This window comes from Falco biarmicus, chromosome 8 (genome assembly GCF_023638135.1).
Source record: "Falco biarmicus isolate bFalBia1 chromosome 8, bFalBia1.pri, whole genome shotgun sequence".
NCBI lineage: Eukaryota > Metazoa > Chordata > Aves > Falconiformes > Falconidae > Falco > Falco biarmicus.
Genome location: NC_079295.1, coordinates 18,271,881 through 18,292,699, shown reverse-complemented (window position 1 = coordinate 18,292,699; position 20,819 = coordinate 18,271,881). Strand labels below are relative to the sequence as shown.

The 20,819-nt window shown below is 39.8% G+C and overlaps 1 protein-coding gene across 2 annotated transcripts in view; it reads right to left on the bottom strand.

The window, feature by feature from the left end:
• Window positions 1–6,841, bottom strand: part of CCDC141 (coiled-coil domain containing 141) — a 97,724-nt gene extending 90,883 nt beyond the window's left edge. For both annotated transcript variants that reach the window (XM_056349453.1, XM_056349452.1), the window contains exons 1-2: window positions 6,637–6,841; window positions 4,898–5,020 (exon numbers count right to left, since the gene is read on the bottom strand). In XM_056349453.1, coding sequence (XP_056205428.1) covers window positions 4,898–5,020; window positions 6,637–6,738 — 225 coding nt within the window. In that variant the 5' untranslated portion in view covers window positions 6,739–6,841. The remainder of the gene's footprint in view (window positions 1–4,897; window positions 5,021–6,636) is intronic.
• Between the last annotated feature and the right edge of the window lie 13,978 nt (window positions 6,842–20,819).

Here is a 20,819-nt window from a genome sequence, read left to right as displayed (position 1 = left end):
GTCTAATTTAGCAAAAGAGAAACAATGTATTAGTTTAGAATCAGAACATATTAGCTAAGACTACTGAAGGGTCAGATCACAGAGATAAAGGGCTCTGATTCCAAACCTGAAAACACTTATTTTTCATTCTTAGCCACGTTCAAAAGAAACATTTCAGTTCAGTTCATGGAACCTGCAACAATCAATACATATAAGTGCTGGAAGCATCTAGACCTGTCAAATGAATTCATCAATTATAAAAAAAAATGTAATTCTTTAACACTTACAAACACCAGATTTATATCCAAAGGAAAACAAATCTATAAGTTTGCCTAGAGCAAATTACAAGTAGATACACATTTCCCTAATCAATTAGGCATTATGGAACAAAATTAAGAAACTGAACTATAGTTTACCTCTTAAATAACTGTTGCTAAACAAGTTTCATTAATCTTCTGAGCTACTAGTAATCAGTATGACAATTCAACAAAACCAGATAGAATAATTTCCTCTATAAAGGACATCAATATAGCACATATAAATAAAATTTTAAGAGCATTGAAAGGAATTTTAACTAGACATTGTAAACATCATGTACATGGGTTTTGTTTAATCTGTTTTACTACTTCCTGTTCAGCATTTATTCTTTCAACTCCCTCCGTTTCCTAATCCATAAAGATTTGAAATGGGGAGATTTTCAAAACTTGTATTCTGCTTTTTCTTAGAATAGTGGGGTGTTCCCAATGCCCAAATTCAATAGAAAAAATTTACAACAGTAATGAGTGTGATAGAGGGCATTCTAGCAAAGGATTCTATTTTGGATGTGTTTTTTCCTAATGCCCTAAAGTACACACACTAGTTTTGTGTCACAATAATTCTGAACATTAAAAGCAGTAAAGAAATGTTCCAAAAATCATTGCTTACTTATTCAATGGGTCTGTTCCTATTTCCCTTTAAAGTACCTTCTGCCTTACTGAGTATCAAACTAGTTGTTCAGGTCTTTTTAACTCTCGTTAACATTGTTAAGTCATAAACAATTCCCTTGAATAGCAAACTGAATTATGTTCCTTCTCCTCTAGAATCAGAAGTACTATAAACTGATCACTGAGCCAAATTTTGTCCTTACTTACACTGGTGAATCACCAACGTGTGACGCTGATGAAAGAAGTTGGCCTGAATATTTGAACTATACACTGGGACAAGGATAATGACGCTAAAAAGCAAAAGGATGATCAAAACCCACAATGAGTTTGCAAAATAACATGGGACAATGCCAGCATGGCCAACTATTCCATAAATTACCTTCTAAAAGTCCATACGTTCTTCAGCACTGATTCTAAAGATGTATTTAGTATTAATCATCTAACTCTTCCTTTAAACAAGACTAGCTTTGCATTCAGATCATTGCTGGTACAGGGAATTCTGACCGTCCTGCACAAATGCTTAACTTTGAATTGAACTAATCAGCAAAGTTAAGCATATGTGTATCCAGTATTAATATCTGTCAGGAAACATGACTTTTTAGGTTTTTTTTAATACAACAATAAAAGAGAAATAAAGAAAGGCAATTCAAAGCTGCCTCGTTATACTTCCAATTCAGGTGACTGAAAAATTCCACAATATACAAAATTATATCAATTTCCTGGGGATCCAAGTGGAAAAATTCTTAATTGCACTGTTTTCTATTTGTAAACCATCCCAGCTCTAAAATTAAAAACCATAAGGGTTCTATCCTCCCTTCTTTCTAATGAAGCACAGAAAAGAAAAACCAAACTTTTTTGTCCTCTTGCTATAATATAAATTTCTAATATTTTTACTTTGAAAAGTTAGACTGATAAAAAGCAAATGAAGCTAATATGGCATTCAGCAACTTTTCAAATTCAAGTTTCACCATTGAAGCAATTCATATCATCAACAATATGAATATTAAGTGTAACAAATACGCTGTTTTGAACTGGAAGGTATTTTTTGATGGATATTTGTAATTTATTTTATGGAAGCCTTCATTTTCATAAGAGTGTTGTTCTACCAAGATGTTTCTGCTTTGCTATATGCCATATTAGCATTACTACAGTGTTGTAACTGCCTATAAGTGTTTTAAAATATATGTAATTCTTAGATAAAATATCACAATGTTGCCACGTAACAGGAAAAAGTTTTATTGAGCACAAGACCCTAGGTTCATCTTTACCTTTTTTTAGACTAGTCATAATGCATTCCAAATGCCAAGATCTAATGTTATAAGCTATGTTATGTTATCAGCTGACACAGTCTGTCATTGATAGTCAGCTGGAACAAAATAGTAAATGAAAATAATAATTTGTAGCCAATATGGAAGAATTAAAAACTGCACTGCATAAGACCATAGCTGGGAGAATGTTCATGTATTTGTACAATTAAATATTGTTTAAATTTACTCACTCTCTGCTCAGTAAGGGTAAAAGATCAAACGTGATTACATATACTGAACACCATCAAAACAAGAACCATCTAGCAACTGCAATTTTGTATCATCTTTTCAACCCCATTCCTGCCACATTTCTAAATTCTTCTTTATCCTCTCATAAGTAACTAAATCTTTATGTCCATAAATGTTGAAGACAGAGATTACTACGTCTTTATCCATCTTCACATAAATTATGCATAATTCATACAAACGCCAATAGAAAAAGTTTCTATAATCCATTCTTCAAAGACTAAGAATCATTCTTGTAAAAAAATTTTGATGAGTGGATTTAGTAACTTAAGGCTGAATAATTAGTGACAAGTGTTAACAGCTTATTATAAGACAGAAAGGGTCATGTCTGAAAAATGCACAGTCAGTACTAATTGTAATGACATTGCAGTCCTGTATTGTTGCAGCTCTTAAATTATTGAGGAAAAAATAGTCACTTTTAACTTAATCCTTTTATAGAATGTTCATTAATCAATGCTGAATTTTGCAAGGACTCCAGGTATAAAGCATGAAATAATGACTATTTGTTCCTGATATATTTGGATGAGAAGAATTTTTTTAACACTTTATGTAGAATAGATTTTCTGATCTGATATAATCTGTTAAGCTTTGGGGATCCAGATATGGATCAGTCATCTGGGTTCAAGCAATCAGTCACAAGACTTCACAAATACAAGTGGAAAATAGCATTTTCACCAATATTAACTAAAATATTTGATTATTGTGAGCAGAAAACACGTAAATGCTTTCTGATTATTGTGAGCAGAAAACATTTAAATGCTGCTAAATGAAAAACAAACCAGGTTTTGTGCAACTAGACTAAAAGGAAAACAAAGTCAAACATTTGAGTGAGCATCAGAGAACAGAAATCGTTAAAAAAATACCTAAAAGCATTTCAAGTAATTTTTTAATGAAAAGAAGCATATACAGAACATAAAGATTTTAAAAAGAAAAATGGAATAGCAGTTTGGGGATGCATCTAGAGACATCATTTATCATGGCTTTTTTTTTTTTTTTTTTTTTTTCTCCTTTCTGTTTTCTTTAATACAATGATTTCAAGATGGAGTCTGTGGAGAGGACTTTTTTGGTTTACTGTCTTTTTTCATGTCCTTACAAGTTTTCAGTAACACCTGCAAGGTCTCAGAACAATATTTATATAATTTTCTTCCCCTTAGCAAACAATATTTAATATAAATACATAACACACTAAAGTTTGACTTAATGATAAAATGTTATTTGAACTTTTATTTTTCTTTTAGAGATTGGAATTATGTTTTCTTTTTCCACTCTTCAAAATTTATTTTTCACAGTCAGGACACAACACTCAGCTTCTTCCTGTTGTCAGTGTATAAGAATTCAGCTAATTCTGAGTTGTTCAAACAGGATATAGCAGCTTGTTCCAGGAATGCCTGAGTGTAGCACTGATGGCAATAAAGATGAGGCACTTGCATCAGTAAAGATAGTAGAATCACACTCTCTGGTTTTTGGGCCAGTTGGGGTTTTGTTAATACTGTTCTTCATACTATTCAAAATCCACACTATGCACCATATTAGAATACATTCTCCTATACCGCATTAAATTATCTTGTGTAACATTTTAAATTTATGACTGGGGAAGCATATAGTCAACTAGCATTAAATCAAATACACTTGATCCTATCTAGATCATGTTTACTCTTTCAGATCTGAATTTTAGGTGATGTCAAAAAAAATAGAATTTATTTTAGAGGAATTAGAGGAAGATTGTAGAAGAATTTATCTACAGGCATAGTCATTCTGCCCTATGAAAACATGAAAACAAAATTTCTTTTTAGGTGCCTTTAAACTCTTCTCAGTGTCAAACATCCATATAAAATAATTCAGCTTTTCCATGCAAACATGTCACACTGTGTCCGAATGCCACTGTTGTTATAACCTGCTCTCAAGAATGCTAAAATCTGATTTAGGTCTGTTACTTACCTCATCTTCCTAGCTCAAGACAAGGCATATTTAATGTTATGATATCATTCTTACTGTATCTTACATCGACTAATATTCAATAAAACTATGCCTGAAATATCTGCTTCACACTTACAAAAACCTTGCTTGTGTTTACAGCTGCTATAAACTAACCAAACTTTTCATAACATAGGAGAAATAAAAAAGAAAATTTACATTCCATTATATTTAGCCATTACAGAGGGCTATAGGAATTTTTCACTTGACTTAACAGTCACTTATAAAGTGGAAGAAACAGTGCATCTTTACTGCTGCTGTCAGAAAACTGTAATTAACGCTGGGTGCATTTTCCCAGCGCAGACGCCTGGCTTTGATCTGCTGCACTGACAAAGGCCGAACATATTTTTCTCTGTGTGGAGTGTAACCTCACAGCCTTGTGTGCAGGAGGCCCAGGCAGCTCAGTCAGCTGTTGTACCTGGACTGTAATGACGGGGTGTACTGCTGTGTGGTCTTACCACGTCTTACCTTCAGTTTAGCTAGGAGGAATTCGTGATCTTGCAGTAGTTTTTTAGCCTCATCTTGATTGCTGCCGATTTCTAATAAATTTGGCGTTGATTCAGCCAGCTGAAGCTTCACCCATTTTCCACACTGTAATAAGTAAACAATTATAGCCTTCAGCAAACACAGGCTTTCCTTCATTGATGCACTCACGCAGACTCTCAGGTCACACGTTCTCCCCATGGTCACAGGAGCACAGGGACCCTCCCCATGGTCACAGGAGCACATGGACCCACAAACATGTATTCAATTGCGGAGTGAAGACACAGAGAATATAGCAAACTTTTTGAAACAGGTATCAAAATACCAGATTCTAGTCTTATCCAGTAGGTACTGCGTTTTTGGTTTTGCCTGTGAAGAGTAATGAGGATGAGCTGAAAAGGTTTCTCCAGCTCCTCTCCCCCTTCAGCTGAAGATTGCACAGATGGCTAAGGAAGCTGGGGGGTGGGTGGGAGGTACAAGTATGTTACAGCAGATGCAAAAACCATAACCTCAAATCTTATTTCCACCACACAGATCCAACATACCTCTATACTGAATATATATATAGAGAGAGATTGCACAGCTAGCAGCAGGGACAGCTAACAGCCTTTGGAATAGGAACCCAAGCAGCTATCTCCCATTGAGCCCTGGAGGGTACCCAAGGAAAGGAATCTTGACAGCAACCCAAAGCACAGTTAATTTGTTTCTCACTGTGTTGCAGAACTGCTGGCCTGAGAAGCGTGACTCGGAGAGGATGGTGATAAGGAATGGAGCAGTGATGTCACTGGAGGCTAGCATCACTCCCACGGCACACAGGGGAAAAATAAATGTCTTCACCCTGGACTTAAGTCTCCTTGCAACAAAATTACACCTGTGCAGCAGTACAGTCCTCCAGGGAAGGGTGAGTACTGATAGGAGGAAACCTTCCCACCTGCACAACTGAGCTAACCCCATCCCGCATAACTGCCCTGATTCGGTGACAGCCGGACTCATTATCACCTTATTCTGCATTACAAACTAGTGGCTGAGGCTACTGTGATTTCCAAGTTGCCTGGAGAATGAAGAATCAAACTGCTAATAAATTCCAGCTGGGATTCGGCATCCAGCTTTACTCCCTGTGCCAAGTTTTGTGCAAACCGTAGGTGTGGGTTGCAGCTCTCAGAACAGGCCTTCAGGTGCTTGTAGGCAGCTATATACACATGAGGGCTTCCACTACGACACATGGGAATATGAATTCACAGCTTTCAAAAATAACCACTCGTTATCAGGTTTAGGGTTTTTTTTTCCCCCCAGCAAACACTTCAAAAAAAGACATGCAATCTGCAGTTATGGAGTTGGTAGACTACTAATTATGTAAAATTATTGCTAAATACAGTTTAAAAATATCTTGAGGAATCTCAGCTATGATTAAAGGTAACATCATGCTTATTTTCACAGCACTCTGCATTTATCTCTTAGTTTTTAAACAGAGTAAGAGGAACTCCTTGCCTCTAAGAGCCTACATATTTTGGCCAAATTATGTATTCTATTTAAAAACAAAACACAACATAACACAAACAGAAACAAGTATTAACTTCCAAGGAAGCTGTTAGATACTAACTGATTAAATGACCTGGCCTTATCCTTTTATGCTAGCTAACAATTTGCACAGAACATTTAAAAGAAGTGGTAATCACTGAGCAGCAGAAAACCAAGAACAGACATGCTAGCAGTTGCTGCCTTACCTTAAGTACTGCTATAACAATACTGGTATCCCCAGCCTGGACAGCAACCGAACTGACTGTTGTTGTAGAAAGCTTCTGCTCTGAACTGGCTTCATTTGACATGGTGTTTCAAAATGGGACTTCATATGTTAAAGCAGACTTGAAATGCTCTTGCAAGGTCCGCAGTTCATTTCAGAAAGCAACAGTCTCGCTTAGATTCATTCAGTGAAACGGCTCAGCTAACACTGATTACTCTGCCAAAAGGAAAGAACAGGAGGTTAAAAATAGACAACTCCATTGAGTTTATCATTCTTGAGAGAGATTTGACACACCCCTAGTTTGGTAGCATTAAGGTGCCTGTTCTTTTTTGTCACCATCTGAAGTGTGAAAGGCTTCTTCCATGAACATCACCTGACACTGGCTAACGGAAGGAAAAAATATTCTCAAATTAAAACAGCTAGAAAAAAAAAAATTACTATTGAGTCTAAACAGACAGACCCCATATTTTGAAGTCTCAAAAAATGCAACTATACAATGTACGTTTTCAAGTTCTACAAGCAAAATATTTTCTCATTTACTAGTTACTAAATATATTTGCCTAACACAACTCTTCCTCTCAGTCAAAGTATTTAAACAGGATGAACATGTGTATATAAGTCAGATGCTAAATTAAAACAGAATGGGATTTTTAATCCAAAAATATTTAAAAGTACAGTGACCAAAACAACCACAGAAGGAAACCAAACACTTTGTGTGGCTTCTTAAGGAGTGTTTTATTCCTGCCTAAGATTAATTTACTTGCTTTCCAATTTAATCAGATGTTCGTATAGTCTTCATTTTGTTCTAAATGAGCATAAGGAAGATCTCTCTAATACTTTTTTAAACTCCACTTAAGTTTTTAATTCAGTGCAGGGAAATTTAAGACACACTTAAATCACAGTATTGGTTTGGCATATTAATTCTATTGCCAGAAGCCCAGAACATGCCACAAGTAGCCTACAGTAGGAGACAGCAGCTGTTAAATTTCCTTCCACAGAACAGCTGAGAAAGTGACACTGGTGTTTAGGTTTGCAAGTCTCTCTGGAAACACAAATCCACCAAGAAACTACACACATAACTCTCCTCTAAGCATCTGCTCACTTGATTTGTTTAAAAATATGTAACATTTAAATACTTTTTTATACAAAATAGATTTGCTAATTGCAAACTAGGACAGACACACCTGAAATGAAACCATGATCTGGAAGCAAATTCTTAAATATTTTGGACTGGAAGAAAATTAGGGTAGTTCCAGGGAATTTGAACAGATGTGTCAAGGTTTGGGTTTTTTTTTTTCATTTGTTTGTTCATTCCTCCCCACCCCAGTTGTTGGTAGATTATTATCTTAATCTGATCCCCATCTTCAAACCACAACTTTCAAATGGGGTATCCAGAAAAGCATTGCAGTGGTTTGTGCTGAAATAAATGGGCTTGGCAAATCAAACCAACAACTTTCCTATCCCTTGTGCCAAAACAGAACCACAAGCTCTCAAGTTGCCAACAAGGGAACAAATATCACATAGTTTTCTGAAACTCCTCATAACACCTGAGAGGCCAGTGGACCCCCTGCCACTGAAACATTATATAGGTATTCATGAGACTCATGTGGGTATTCATGTAATAGGTATGGCAGAACAAAATGTTTGAAATTTAATGGCCACTCAAAAACTGGAGGGTAGAAGTCTGGAGGAAAACCTCAAAACTGAAACAGAAAAGAGGCCTATTTTGGTTTGAATAGAAGATAGATCCATTATACAAAACTTGCTAAATACTCAAGATTTAAAAAAAGACATTCCAGAAGACAAGCAACTTTGGGTTTGTCATGCTGCAGGCAGCACAGAACAAACAGGACTTGACTGCTGGAAAAACTGATTGGGGAAAAAACCCAGTCTGATCTCGTTAGTGCGTTACAAACCAATTTTGGTGCTATGTCAGTGTGCCATTCAGGTTTTGTTCTCTCAAAAGCACATTTTAAGTGTACTTTTTCACAGCACAAGTTGGGCCAATCCATCATCTCATTAAGGTAGCCAGACTTAAGAGCTGTTTTTCACTCAGGTTAAATGAGGAATCATTTTTTGTAGTGCTGACAGCTGGAAATCATGGAAAAACACCACACTCAAGAAGTTGACCATAAACAAGTTTGGCAGCAGCTGAGTCAAGTGATTCAAAATGCCTGATAACAAATGGATGGATATTCTATTTATTTGGCTTATGCTAAGCCTACAAGATAGAGACAGGGAAACATCAGAGTAGCAAGCAGAGAAAAGGTAGAAAGGAATCAGAAAAGATCTTCCAGCATAACTCTGGGAGAAAAAGCCAAGGATTTTGGCATTAGATGATGATCTATTTCAGCTATGCCCAGGGAAACACAATCTAATAAGCGTGCCTCTCTTGGTCTTGTTTACTTACCTATCCATCATCTGTTCCTCTGCCTGAAGCAAACAAACAAAAATCCTGCTAGAAGCCAGAAACAGGCAGGGTATCTGTGTCAGTAGAAAGAAATATTTTCCCTTTGCTACTGCTATGTGAATGATGAGAGTAAGAATAACAAGAGGAAACGAGCATTCACCAGCTGTCCACAAGAAGCTACGAAACTGAACAGATGAACAAAGGAAACAATCTCAGGGAAAGAGTCAAAAAGATAAAGTCTCTCCAGTGTACATAGTGTCAAGTATTATCTCTAACAACTGTATCTAACAAGGATTTGAGAGGTAAATTCATTTTCAAGATTGAGCATGTCTCACCAGCAGCTTTTTCTCACGTGTGGCAGGGGAAGGGCACTAACCACAGGTGTGACAGTTACACATGGGAAAAGGGCCCATCTTTCTTGAATATAAGTTGCCTTTTGTTCAGAGCTTTGGAGCTGCCAGCACACTACGAAAATGCCTCTGGGAGAGACAAGGTTCACTCCCCACAGCCTCAGAGATGTGAGGTCCTTCACGTTGACTGGTTTGTAAATGTAACAGGTCTTCTTTCCTTCCCTTGTCGCCTGCCTGGGGGGACAAGTGTACACAGCAAGGGAGGGAAGGAAGCATCCCTCACACTGATGGGTATTGTGTGGCTTCAAAACAGGCGCAAAAACACTACTTCCTTCTGGCAGCCCCACCTGAATGAGGAACAAAGAAGTCAGACCTCTCCAGGTCTGTGGCTTCTGCTTTTTGCCAGCTCCTACCACCTCACCTTTTAAGTAAGCACCATTTTCAGGTATCGTCAGGAATGATGGCATGGGGGCACGAAAGTAAGCAATCTGCAAGTCTCCCTAGGCTCACGAGGAGGGGACTGTGCAGCCACAGAGGTCACAGACAAGGGTGAGGGTTGAGCAGGAGGTAAGTGTTTCTCCTGGGAGAGGTTCCTCTTTACCCCACACTGGTTGAGTGAGTTTCTAGGATGACAAATTGGTTGAAATCCTAACCAAGTTTTGTCATTTCTAAAAACCAAAACCAAGTACAGTAAAAACCATCCAGCTGCTGTAGCAGTCAGGGAGGAAGTCAAGAAACAGATGCCTCCTCCCAGAGGTCAAAAAGTACATGAACATCATGTGGGGAACAGTAACCTGTAATACTGTCTGTTTCTTTACACTTAATTGGAAAGAAGTGTTTCTCGCAGAGGACTGCACTGTGAAGGCTGCCAGAAAACAGAAGGAAACTGAGGCAGACATCACCCTTTTACTTGGGGCCAGAGAGGCAGGACAAGTTGGGGCCAGACACAAACTAACTTCCCAGCACCCAGAGGCAGAGCAAGTCATAGCACAGGCTACCCTGCTGCACTAGCGAGGCTATGAGGTTCGGACACCGGCCACAGCCAAGGCAAGTCTGTCCTCCCACGACCCCTGGACCACTCAGGGGTGAAGGGCAGCCTGGCCTCACTCCCTGCACAACAGTGAGGAGCTTCTGCTGCCAAAGCTATGGAGGCAGGGCAGGAGAGGGAAGGAAACTCTCCCTGCTCCCAAAAGCGAGGTTATTATTAGCTGCAAGAGGGGAGGAAAGGGCCAGCCAGGGTAAATGAGATTAACTTCAGGTAGGTAACGGCTGAAGCATGGGCAGAAGCCCATCAGCTTAGAGTCCACAAGCTTAAGAAAAGGCAGCCGTAAACCAGTCCAGGATCCTGGTGGTTCCCAGAAGGGGGTTGTGCCATCTTTGCCACCACAGGAAAAGGCACTTAAGTCCCAGTAAACGGCTAGGAAACAGCTGTAAAAGAGTTCCCAAGGGATAAAAGTCACCCCCCCTCCCTACCCCCCATCCAGCAAAATACGTCAAGAATGGACCATGGTCCATATTGCCTGGATTATTGTTTGATAGTTCCCAGATTCATTTTAATTTAAAAACATATGAGTATAATGAAGCCTTATAGCTCCTACCTTCCCATTCTTCCTGTGCATCACCCTAACAAAACCCTTCTACTCTTGCTCCTTCATCACCTGTCCTGAAGACACTTTATACTACCCAAGGAAAACAGCATGAAGAGAAAAAGCTACCCAAAAAGCACCATCACACAAAGCAAAGACCAGAAGCAAAGGTATCCCGGTTCATCCCTGTCACACTGAATATGCCTCTGTGAAAGAAAAAGCACAACACTGCTAAAGTGTAAAACCAACCGTGTACTGGAGTTCAAGAAACCAGCAAACAGTTTAACATTGTTAATTCAGTCCAATGGTAAGACTAAAATCACCATTTGCTTGCTTCCAAGGACATTTAAAACATTTTTTAAAAAAACCCATACAGTAAACAGACCCGGGAAGCAATGACAGCTGATACATTTCAGTCCACTGGTCATAAATTTTTCATGTCCCACTCTTTCATCCCAAAACATTCTCTTCCCTGTATCCCTCTTTTTGGATCCTAGAGGATTTCCATGAAGTACACATACTGTTTGTATCTAGTACTTGTCAAAATAGTACTAAAATCCCTATTAGTTATTAAAGGATAGAATAGATCCACCAAATTTGACTAGGGCTTACAACCACATCTTATATCACTTCAGCCTCCACTTTTATTTTAAGAAAGCTCATGTAGCCTTTAAATTTAGAACTCCAGCTTCTAAATGTTACATAAACAAAGACTATTCTTTCTAGCATCTGTTGTTTTAAAATGTCTTCCTGTTCTTTACCTGGCTTATACACAGGGTAAAGAGAAATGCCAACACATAGGAACAACTTATGTTTTTATTCACTAGGTATCATGGTACTTGAATTCCTGAAGATTTTGCAGTCACCCCAATTGTTTTCAAATACACAGAAATAATAAACAGAGCTTGGTGGTAACCTGCTCATCTGATCTGCTTTTTTATCTTGTTACCTTAGCACATGACTCAAGATGGGCAGCAGAGCAAACTGAGGTGCTGGGATCCCCACTCCAGAACCCCTGCAGTAAAACAGATTTTTTTGTTCTGGATTGTGTTTAAACATTAGTGCTTTCAGAAGGAACCTCCTTTCCTTATTCAATGTAACACCACGCAACAAATTTACTACTTCAGATTTGTTACTTGCAGATGAGCTTGAGGTGGTTTCATACATCAATAAACTGGAGGAAGAGGACAACAAGCACTTCAGGGAAAGGAAGAGAAAGAGAGGGAGCGGGGAGCACAAGTCCCAGCGATAATTCTGAAGCCATTGGCAGCTCTGACTGATTAACAGATGTACCTCTAAGCCAACTCATCAGAACAGATGTCTCTAAATCCAAACACATTAATTACTTGGTATCATTCTTCTTCACAAGTTTAATTTTATTTCGCTCTCACAGCCAATAAAAAATAGAAGTTGGATTTACAACTTTCCTTAAAGTGACAGCTACAGGAAAGACTGAAAGAAAAAAGTGACCTGATGACTATTCAAGTCTAAACATAATGGAAAAATATAAACAGTGAAAGTTTTAACTGTTGGATGGGGTGAAAAGATTAAAACACAAAATACACAAGTGTGAAGTGCAAAGTGATCACATCTCATTCTCTCTCACGCCCCAGCTGAAAAGACCAGCATATCCTCCTAAATTTACTGAAGAGATGCTGGGGAGACTATCTCCACTTCAGTTTCCTCAGAATCAGCCGGAGAGTGGACTTACCCCATCAGCACCCCCGGGGAAGCTCAACATTTCTGTCTCAGTGGGTGTGTGTCCAAAAGAAACGCCTCACAGCCTGTGGAGATGTAGTCTGATGAATTCAAAAGTGAAGCAGTTTTAACAGCTTCAGGTGGCACGTACACTAGTCAGCCCAACTGCAAGCTTGTCAACAGAGAAAACCGTGGCCCAGTGTATTCATCTCTGTCAAGAGAATGAAGAGACATTGGGTAGTTCATTAGCCCATTGCTCAGGCTCCATCAGCAGCAGTAGAAAGAGAACAGTTTATTGCACAAGATTAGCATGTTCCCTCGCCCATGCATGTAAGGAAAGCCAGCAGGACTTTTGTTGCTAAATTCCTTGGGAGCATTTTAAATTCCTTTCTGATGCGGTGTGTTAGCACAGTGGAGTATGCACTCTGCACCAAATATAGATGTGAGACGGGCTACATTTCTCCCTGTAAAGAAGGGAGCTTAAGATGCAGATTGTAATCTACATCTAAGTCTCATGCAGCTGCAAACCAGTCCACTAAGGCAACTACAATGACAGTTTTGTCCCATATCGCTAACTTCTGCACTTAACTTACATTTACAATTTAGCTGTATTAAAAGACCGTTTCTCTAATTATTTTTCAATGTTTATACGTGAATACAGATGTCTATATTAAACTTGTGAAATTAAAACATCAATTAAAAATCACAGAGATTATTCAAAGAGGCAGTTATAGTGGTGTAACTGGGTTCTTAGGACCATGTTTGAAGAGTGAAACATCTCTGTTTAATCTCATCAAAAGTAATCAGCCAGCAGTGATGCAAAAAGATCAGTATGAGTCATTCATTTAACAGGAGACTAATTAAATAGACACAATCTATCAGATTAACCACATCAAAACATTAAAGCCATATTGTTATTGTTTGGAAGAGTTTATTTAAATGGACACAAATTTCAGAAAGCTATATTCAGAACAAATACAGAAGTATGCTACACAGTCACATTTCTAATAGCACGTTACTTTAGACATCTGCTATTGGGGAGGGTTTAACCAGAACAGAAAAATTCAGCAGGGGAGTTGAATTTTGAGTGCTAAAGAACCACGAGGGTTTAAAATCCTTTTCATAAAGTCATTTATCAGCAGGGTTATAAATAGCAGTGCTTTGTTTTGCTTTAAAAAGATAACTCCATCTTGTATAACTGCTACTTGAAGGTTCACACTGCTGAGCATTCCTCTGTGTATTCTGGTCATGCATTTCCCTATTCCAGGTCACGGTACCTCAAAAAGCAAGTACCACATCCTGCTTGTCCCTTTCACATAAGCACCAAATCGTGTGACATACTTAGAAGATGTTAAAAAGCGGGAAGTATTGAACACCCACCCCCACCCAACCATGCTTGTTTGTCTGGAACGGGGTTGTTAAACTGATTTGTGCTCGATGCTGATTCCCCGTGTAACCAGGCTGTGACTACAGGATATGAGGATACTCCGTCACTGTTCCCAGTTTCAGTGACCCTTCACATGGTACAAATGACGGCATGTAACACTTCAGAATTCAAGTCCCACATAAATTTAGGAAGCATCCCCCTCCCCTCAATACTCTTTCAACACTAACTGAAGAGTGGTTAAGAAGGATTTACATGTTTCAGAACCATTGTTTGCCATCCATAGCAAAAACTCCTGCTGCTGTACAGTCACCCGGAACAGGGGTTTGCTCCTTGTTCTGAGCCTGGGTGCTCAAACCTCACCAGATCTGAACGCTGCTGTCTGCAAGAGCAGGTGGTTCAGTGCAATAGGAGAGGTTCAGTGCACAGAGACTTGGTACCCAGACTCGTTATATATAATCACTGTTCTTCATATTGCTTCCAAGTGACACCATGACGACCAAATTGTCTGCATGGCATCATGTACTACAAAACACCACAGTGGGAAGCAGGAGACATTCCTGTGAGACAATCTCTAATGCATGTATGCTTACCCTGGTGAACATCTTTTGGGGAAAAACAGAAGCAAAGTTTTTTTTCTGGTACTCCTTTCTACTGGAGAGGCTTTTCTTGTGGTCTACCATGCAAAGAAGCTCTAGCTTTAGGAACTTGAGTGTAGGCTGGTGAGATTGCATCAATCCTTAGGACAACATCACCTTTCCTATGTCTTTGCTAGTGGTTTTGATGACTTATTCCAGAACCTGAAGAGTTTTCCTCCCTTCCTCTGAGGGGCTGCCACTGGCTCCATAGGTCTTGGTTACTGAAAAGATGTCATCTCTGTCTGCCCTCTGCTGCTGGGGTGGACAAGATAGGAATGAGAGTCTGCAGCTGTTTCCTCGGAGAGCAAATGACAAGAGAAGGGAGCAAATGACAAGAGAAGGGAGAGATTGAAAATTCTCATTTTTATCACACAGGCTCCAGCTTTTGTTTGAAACACCGCTCAGAAAATGACAATACTCTTCCACCCTTATGATGGGCCATTTACCCCTTTACCCATTTCCTGCTCCAGAGGGTCCTCACAGATGGACCTCTACAGTTCCAGAAATGACCCCTTCACACACAGATATGCCAGAAACCAAGCTGTTCTCATGCCTGTTCCCATGAGAGGCACACATAGTCCATGGACCAGGACCATACATAATAGAGAGCTGCATTATCTTGGTGTTCTGCACATTTGACTCACTTGGGCACCAGGGCCTGGTATCACACACAGCATAGGACCTGGGCAAGTGCTGCACAACAGGGAGCTGCTACAGGAAGATTCCTGTCACAGCACAAGGTCCTGAAGGAATTGATTTCGAAAACATAGCAGCCCATGCTGTCAAACCAGAGACAGGTATCGCTTCTCCACACCACTGCCCCCAGTGCTGTAATATCACCAGAAGTCTCCCTTCTCCCCAGAGATACATATAAAAAAAAAAAAAAATCAGTATCTTTACTTGGCTGTAGTAGGGAAAAACAAGAAGTGGTCTGTCAGCATGTCCTTGTTGGATTTGGCTGCAGATTCCAGGGACAAGGACCCTGGGTCAGCTCTGGAGGGTGCACACTCCTTTGGAGACTCCTTCATTGTCATCCAGGATCTGAAAGCCCACCTTGGCAGTGTGTTCCCATGTGACAGTCTCTTCAGGCTCTTTATACAGGGCATGTGGCTGCCACACTGTACCTGAGGTGCAATCGCTGTTTCACACCTTCCAGAACACTGCTTTCACTCCCTTGACTTCAACACCTCATTCTTTCTTTCTTGTCCCCAACAGCAGTCATGAAAGAGGCAGACTCTCAGAAGAGCCACTGAACTGTTCTCCTGTCTGCTCCAAGCAGCTTCTGGCTCTTCCACCACACAGATCAATGACCTGCCATCTTGGGACCTCAGGTTTCTCCTCTTGATCAGCAGGAGGCAGAAGACATAGCTCTCATTATGGTAAATTAGTGTAAAATGGGAAAGAGGACATTTTTAAAGAAAGAATTATAAGAAAAAGAAGGAATTCAAAGGAGAAGACAGATGACAAAAGACTGGACAAGATTTTGAACTAGGAGAAGTCTTCACGAATGATGAAAGGGAAGGTGACAGCTGCAATGAATGAGGGACCGACAATCAACAGTAAGTGCACAGGCACACATGGCACGACCTTTTGTAGCAAGAGAACCATGGCAGGGCATTGAAAGAGCTCTGCATGGCTCATGATCTTGCTACCGATACGCCTGTGTTAGGTATAAGCTGAAAGAGCTTGTAGGAAGGGGTTGCACGCATGTTGGTCAAGAACCTAAAGTCGCATTAAGTGTTGGTTCAATTTAAATCACATTTCAATCTGAGCTTCCAGATTATTCTAAAGACTAAGCTGTAACAATATAGTGCTCTGAGAGCCTAGTATGCAGTGAACTAACACAGTCAGGAGATCACTTTAAAACTGCAGTACTGGTGTAGAACAAGTCACTAAACCAACCATCTGTGACCTTGCTGTCTGTGTTAGACCTGCCAGGTACAGGTTCTTCCTGCGACCCTTTTAGATACGCATTTACCATAGGCCATCAGCATCAGCGCCGATCACGCAAATAAACCAGTTGCTCAAATGTATCTTTTCCAAGAGTTTTACCTGTCACAGAGCATCAAATAAACATGTCCCGTATCCTTTTGCCAGGACAGCAGTCTTTTCCTGTGAATCATGGAATAATTTATTTTTGACCACTTCTTCCAATTTCTCAAACTGATGCTGAAGTATCAGCCCTCTAGTGCACTCTGCAGTCAGTTGCTTTGATTAAGGATCCCCATTGCTCAATCACCTTCACACTTGAAAATAGGTTTGCCCAGGACAATAATCACCATCTTTGTTTGAAAAAGGACACAAATTGAAGTTTAATGATACAGCAGATACAAGATTTTCTGGTATAATCTCCTGTGATCTTACTCATGGCTTGGAGACAAAAGGCAGGCCAGCACTACAAGCTGACATTGCAGTCAGACACAAAGCTGCACTGGGGACCCTCTGTATGCAATGGAATTGGGGACGGGGAGAGAAAGGATATCAAATCAAGTACAACTGTAAACTTCTTGAATTTTTAAGATTGCACGGAACTTCTTGTTTTGTTTTTAACCTTAACACAATTTCAATATTAGAATGCTTGAGGCAGAGTCCTGTGGGATACGTTCTCAGACATCATATTCATTTGCCTGAATGTTACAGCCTGAGAAAAGTAAGGTGTCCTCACTGGCAACCACAGTGCTGGAGTGCTGAAGTAAAATTCACATAATGCAAAATAACCTTCAAATTATGATCTTGACTGGTCGCATTAAAAATACACTGACATTTTTAGAGGCTTACAGAAGATACCATGACATCAGTGGCTGTGCAGCAGGTTTTGCTCCATTCTGCTCCTATCCTCTAATCTGCAAGTGACCGTAAATCAGGGTGTTACTCTTGAGGCATCTCGTCAGGCCCTGAGGTAAAAGGGATGTGTATCAAGTAAATTTTAAATAATAATAATAATAATGCTAGTACATTTGCAAATCCTTAATGTTTCATATTTCCCTATTTTTGCACTTGTTCTTTAAAATCATGCAATATGTTTTACAGTACTTTTCATATGTAAAAAATGTTAAAAATCCTCTTAATTTGCAAAATGGAATATTAGATTTAGGGTTTTTTTCCCCAGTATACAATTTCTATAGGTTTTCTATTTCTTTAGCTAAACCAAGATAAAATTTTAAAAATAAAATATGGAGAAAGTGAAATAGTTTAACTCCGAGATGGAATCCAACATAGGCCATTCCAGAAGAGAGTTGAAAGATTAAAAGCCACATTTCAATGATAAATCCCAGAACTTGGCCTAAATTAATAGAAACTTTTGTGGAGTCCTCTGTCATCCTTCTATTGCATGGAAGTCTGTTCAGAAGGCAGAGACAGATTATGCACCTTGCCAATGCAGCAGGGCCTGCAGTACCTGCATTTGAAAACATGGCTTTCAGTGCTCCAGGCATAAAAATAGCATGCAAGAGTAGTTTGTGGACTGCATAGCTTCCCTCCCTCAATCTGATATTTAGTAAATATTCTGCAGTTAAACCCCTTTCTCTGAGTTACTCTTTCTTGCCATGTTAATATTTCTTCTATTTGCAGGATATTTTGACTAACAGCTTTCAAAGAATGACCTTGATCTTCCCAGACTTCCTTGCAGCCCACCTATTGACACCACGTGATTTTTATAAATATTTTCATCATAAATTAAACTCTTACAAGTCACAAGTTATCACACCTCCTTGGTTTTCCCTCCTTTCTTTTTGCTGACTACTGCTCTTCAGGTCTCACTACTATACGTAGGAAAAACCTGCATCACCTCAGTGTTCTGAGGTGAAAATCATTTGAGCTGTGCTTTTTATATCCTCTGAGTGTGTGCGTGATTTCCATGACTATAACATCTCACCCACTCCCAAATATTAATGAGGTTTCCTTCCCAGAAACCCTGTGAAGCAGGGAATGCAGCTGTCAACCCCTCCCAACACACTTGCAGTAGCTACCATTTCATCCTGAAAGTAATTTTTCTTTGGAAACAATGAAGGAACTCTTTACAGTGTCTGCTGGATCACTTCCAAAATCTTTGACAAAATTGCTAGCAGAGAAGACAGTGTAGTAGTAGACGTGGACATATATCCGATAAGGTCCAGAGGACAAAGCAACACCTTGAGAAGAGGCAACAGCCAACAGCGAATAGCAAAAAAGAACTCCAACAGTTCACATTTCTGTCACCTGCAGAAGCAAATGCCCTGGTTCTGCAGAGGTAATGCACCATGAAACGATGCCCGCAAACGGCAGCTACCTAACAAATTGGCCATATATGATGAGCAGAAATAAAAGCCTTACAAGGCTCATTGAGTGTGTGGCTCACTGTAACCTTTTGATGCTGTTTCAAGCAAAGCATTAATAAAACCCCTGGCTGCAGCTGACATTACTGTGTTACTTTGGATACATTCGTCTCTGGAGGAGGAAGGCCCCGCTCCAAGAGGCAGCAAGTGATATAAAGCAGACAGTGGGCCATCACGTTCACATCGTCACCACAGATATGTGGAGTAGCAGTCAAATGTGTTGAATACATTGTACAATCTTCACCCTGCCGAGACTACCTTGCAGTTATCTATCGTCCAACAGAGGCATGCAGAGCTGCACACAGGGGTTCAGAAACAGAACAGTCTGCACTTCGTACCAGTTTAGAATATGGCTTGTTCCCAAGTCTCTAAAAGTCAGAGTCTCACCACACAATCATATTAAATATCAAGCAACCATGCTGTACACTTGCCTGTGGAAATGGTTAAAACACTAAGAAAGCTACTCTCTTTCCTAGTAGTCTGAAAACCTTAAGAGGAGAATGGAATGTTAAAAGACACTTATCACTTGGCTGAGATTCAAAAAAAAAAAAAAAAAAAAAAATCCTGGCATGGTACTGAAGAGGAATGTCCTATGGGAGTTCTTCAGCCCACTGAACCTCTGCAGCCTCTGATCCTGTGAGGCATGGGGATCGTAAGCAATCCAGGCATGCCTGAAAAGTCAGGAAGGACAGCGGGGATGTGCTGTCACCCAGCATCTGCAGCTCTTGCTAAGAAAATGAACACGGGAAGCAGAACCCCCAAAACTGAGATGGCAATCTATACACCGCAAACCAAGCATAACACAGTGAACCGTGTTTGAAAATAACCCCACTGAAATTAAGACATTGATTGCCCCTGCCAAAATGGAGAACAGTAGCAAAAAAAAAATATCAGTTTTGCGAGGCCTCTGTGCATGCTTTGTTCCGATACAAAACATCTCAAGGAACAGGTCTTCCGAGAGGCAGTTCTTACAGCTAAGCTAGGCTTCACTCTCCATTTTCTTTTTGTTGTTTATAGGTAATTAGAATTAATGTTGGTATAAGACCTAGGAAAGGGCTCGAAGTTTTTTTAAGGCCCAGCCTGTAAGGATACTGTGTGGGGAATGTTTATATCCACTCAAACAGAGCCAGTGATCCTCAGGACTTCACAGAAGTCTCGGGGCTCTCCTACCTTGGGCTGTCACAGCCTTATTCTGTGCACAACGCACGTCTACACGAACTGCCCAAGCACCTCACTGCGCGTGTGCCAGGACCCACAGCTGCCACGAGACCTTATCTACTTAAGGTACATGCCACCTTCTGACAGTGACAGTATCGTAGCAGAGTTGACAGAACAAGATTGGGATGCTCAGAAGAGCTAAGTGTGTTTATACGGTCATAAGTGGAACCCAGTTTTAGGTGGCTGTGCAAAGCCGTCATACAGGTCATTGCAGTCACATGCTTTGCTACAGAAGTTTGGGGCTCAATATATATATATATATTATATATAATCTGTGGCTCAATCAGACTTCCCAAAGAAATATTATTGCATACTGATATTAAGTACATAAATAGGGATAGTTACATTGGGTATACTCAGACATTTTAAGCACAGATGTATGAGGCTTAATAAATCAATAGGATATTTTACACAGCATACATATAATGTTAATGACATTCCTCCACTTTACATACAAACGCAAAGGGCATTAGAGGTTTCCCAACAGGAGCTTGTATCAGTGGTGTCTGACAGTAATCAATGGCTAGCTGCTTGTGGAACAGCTAAAAGGCTTCCCAATATGTATTTAA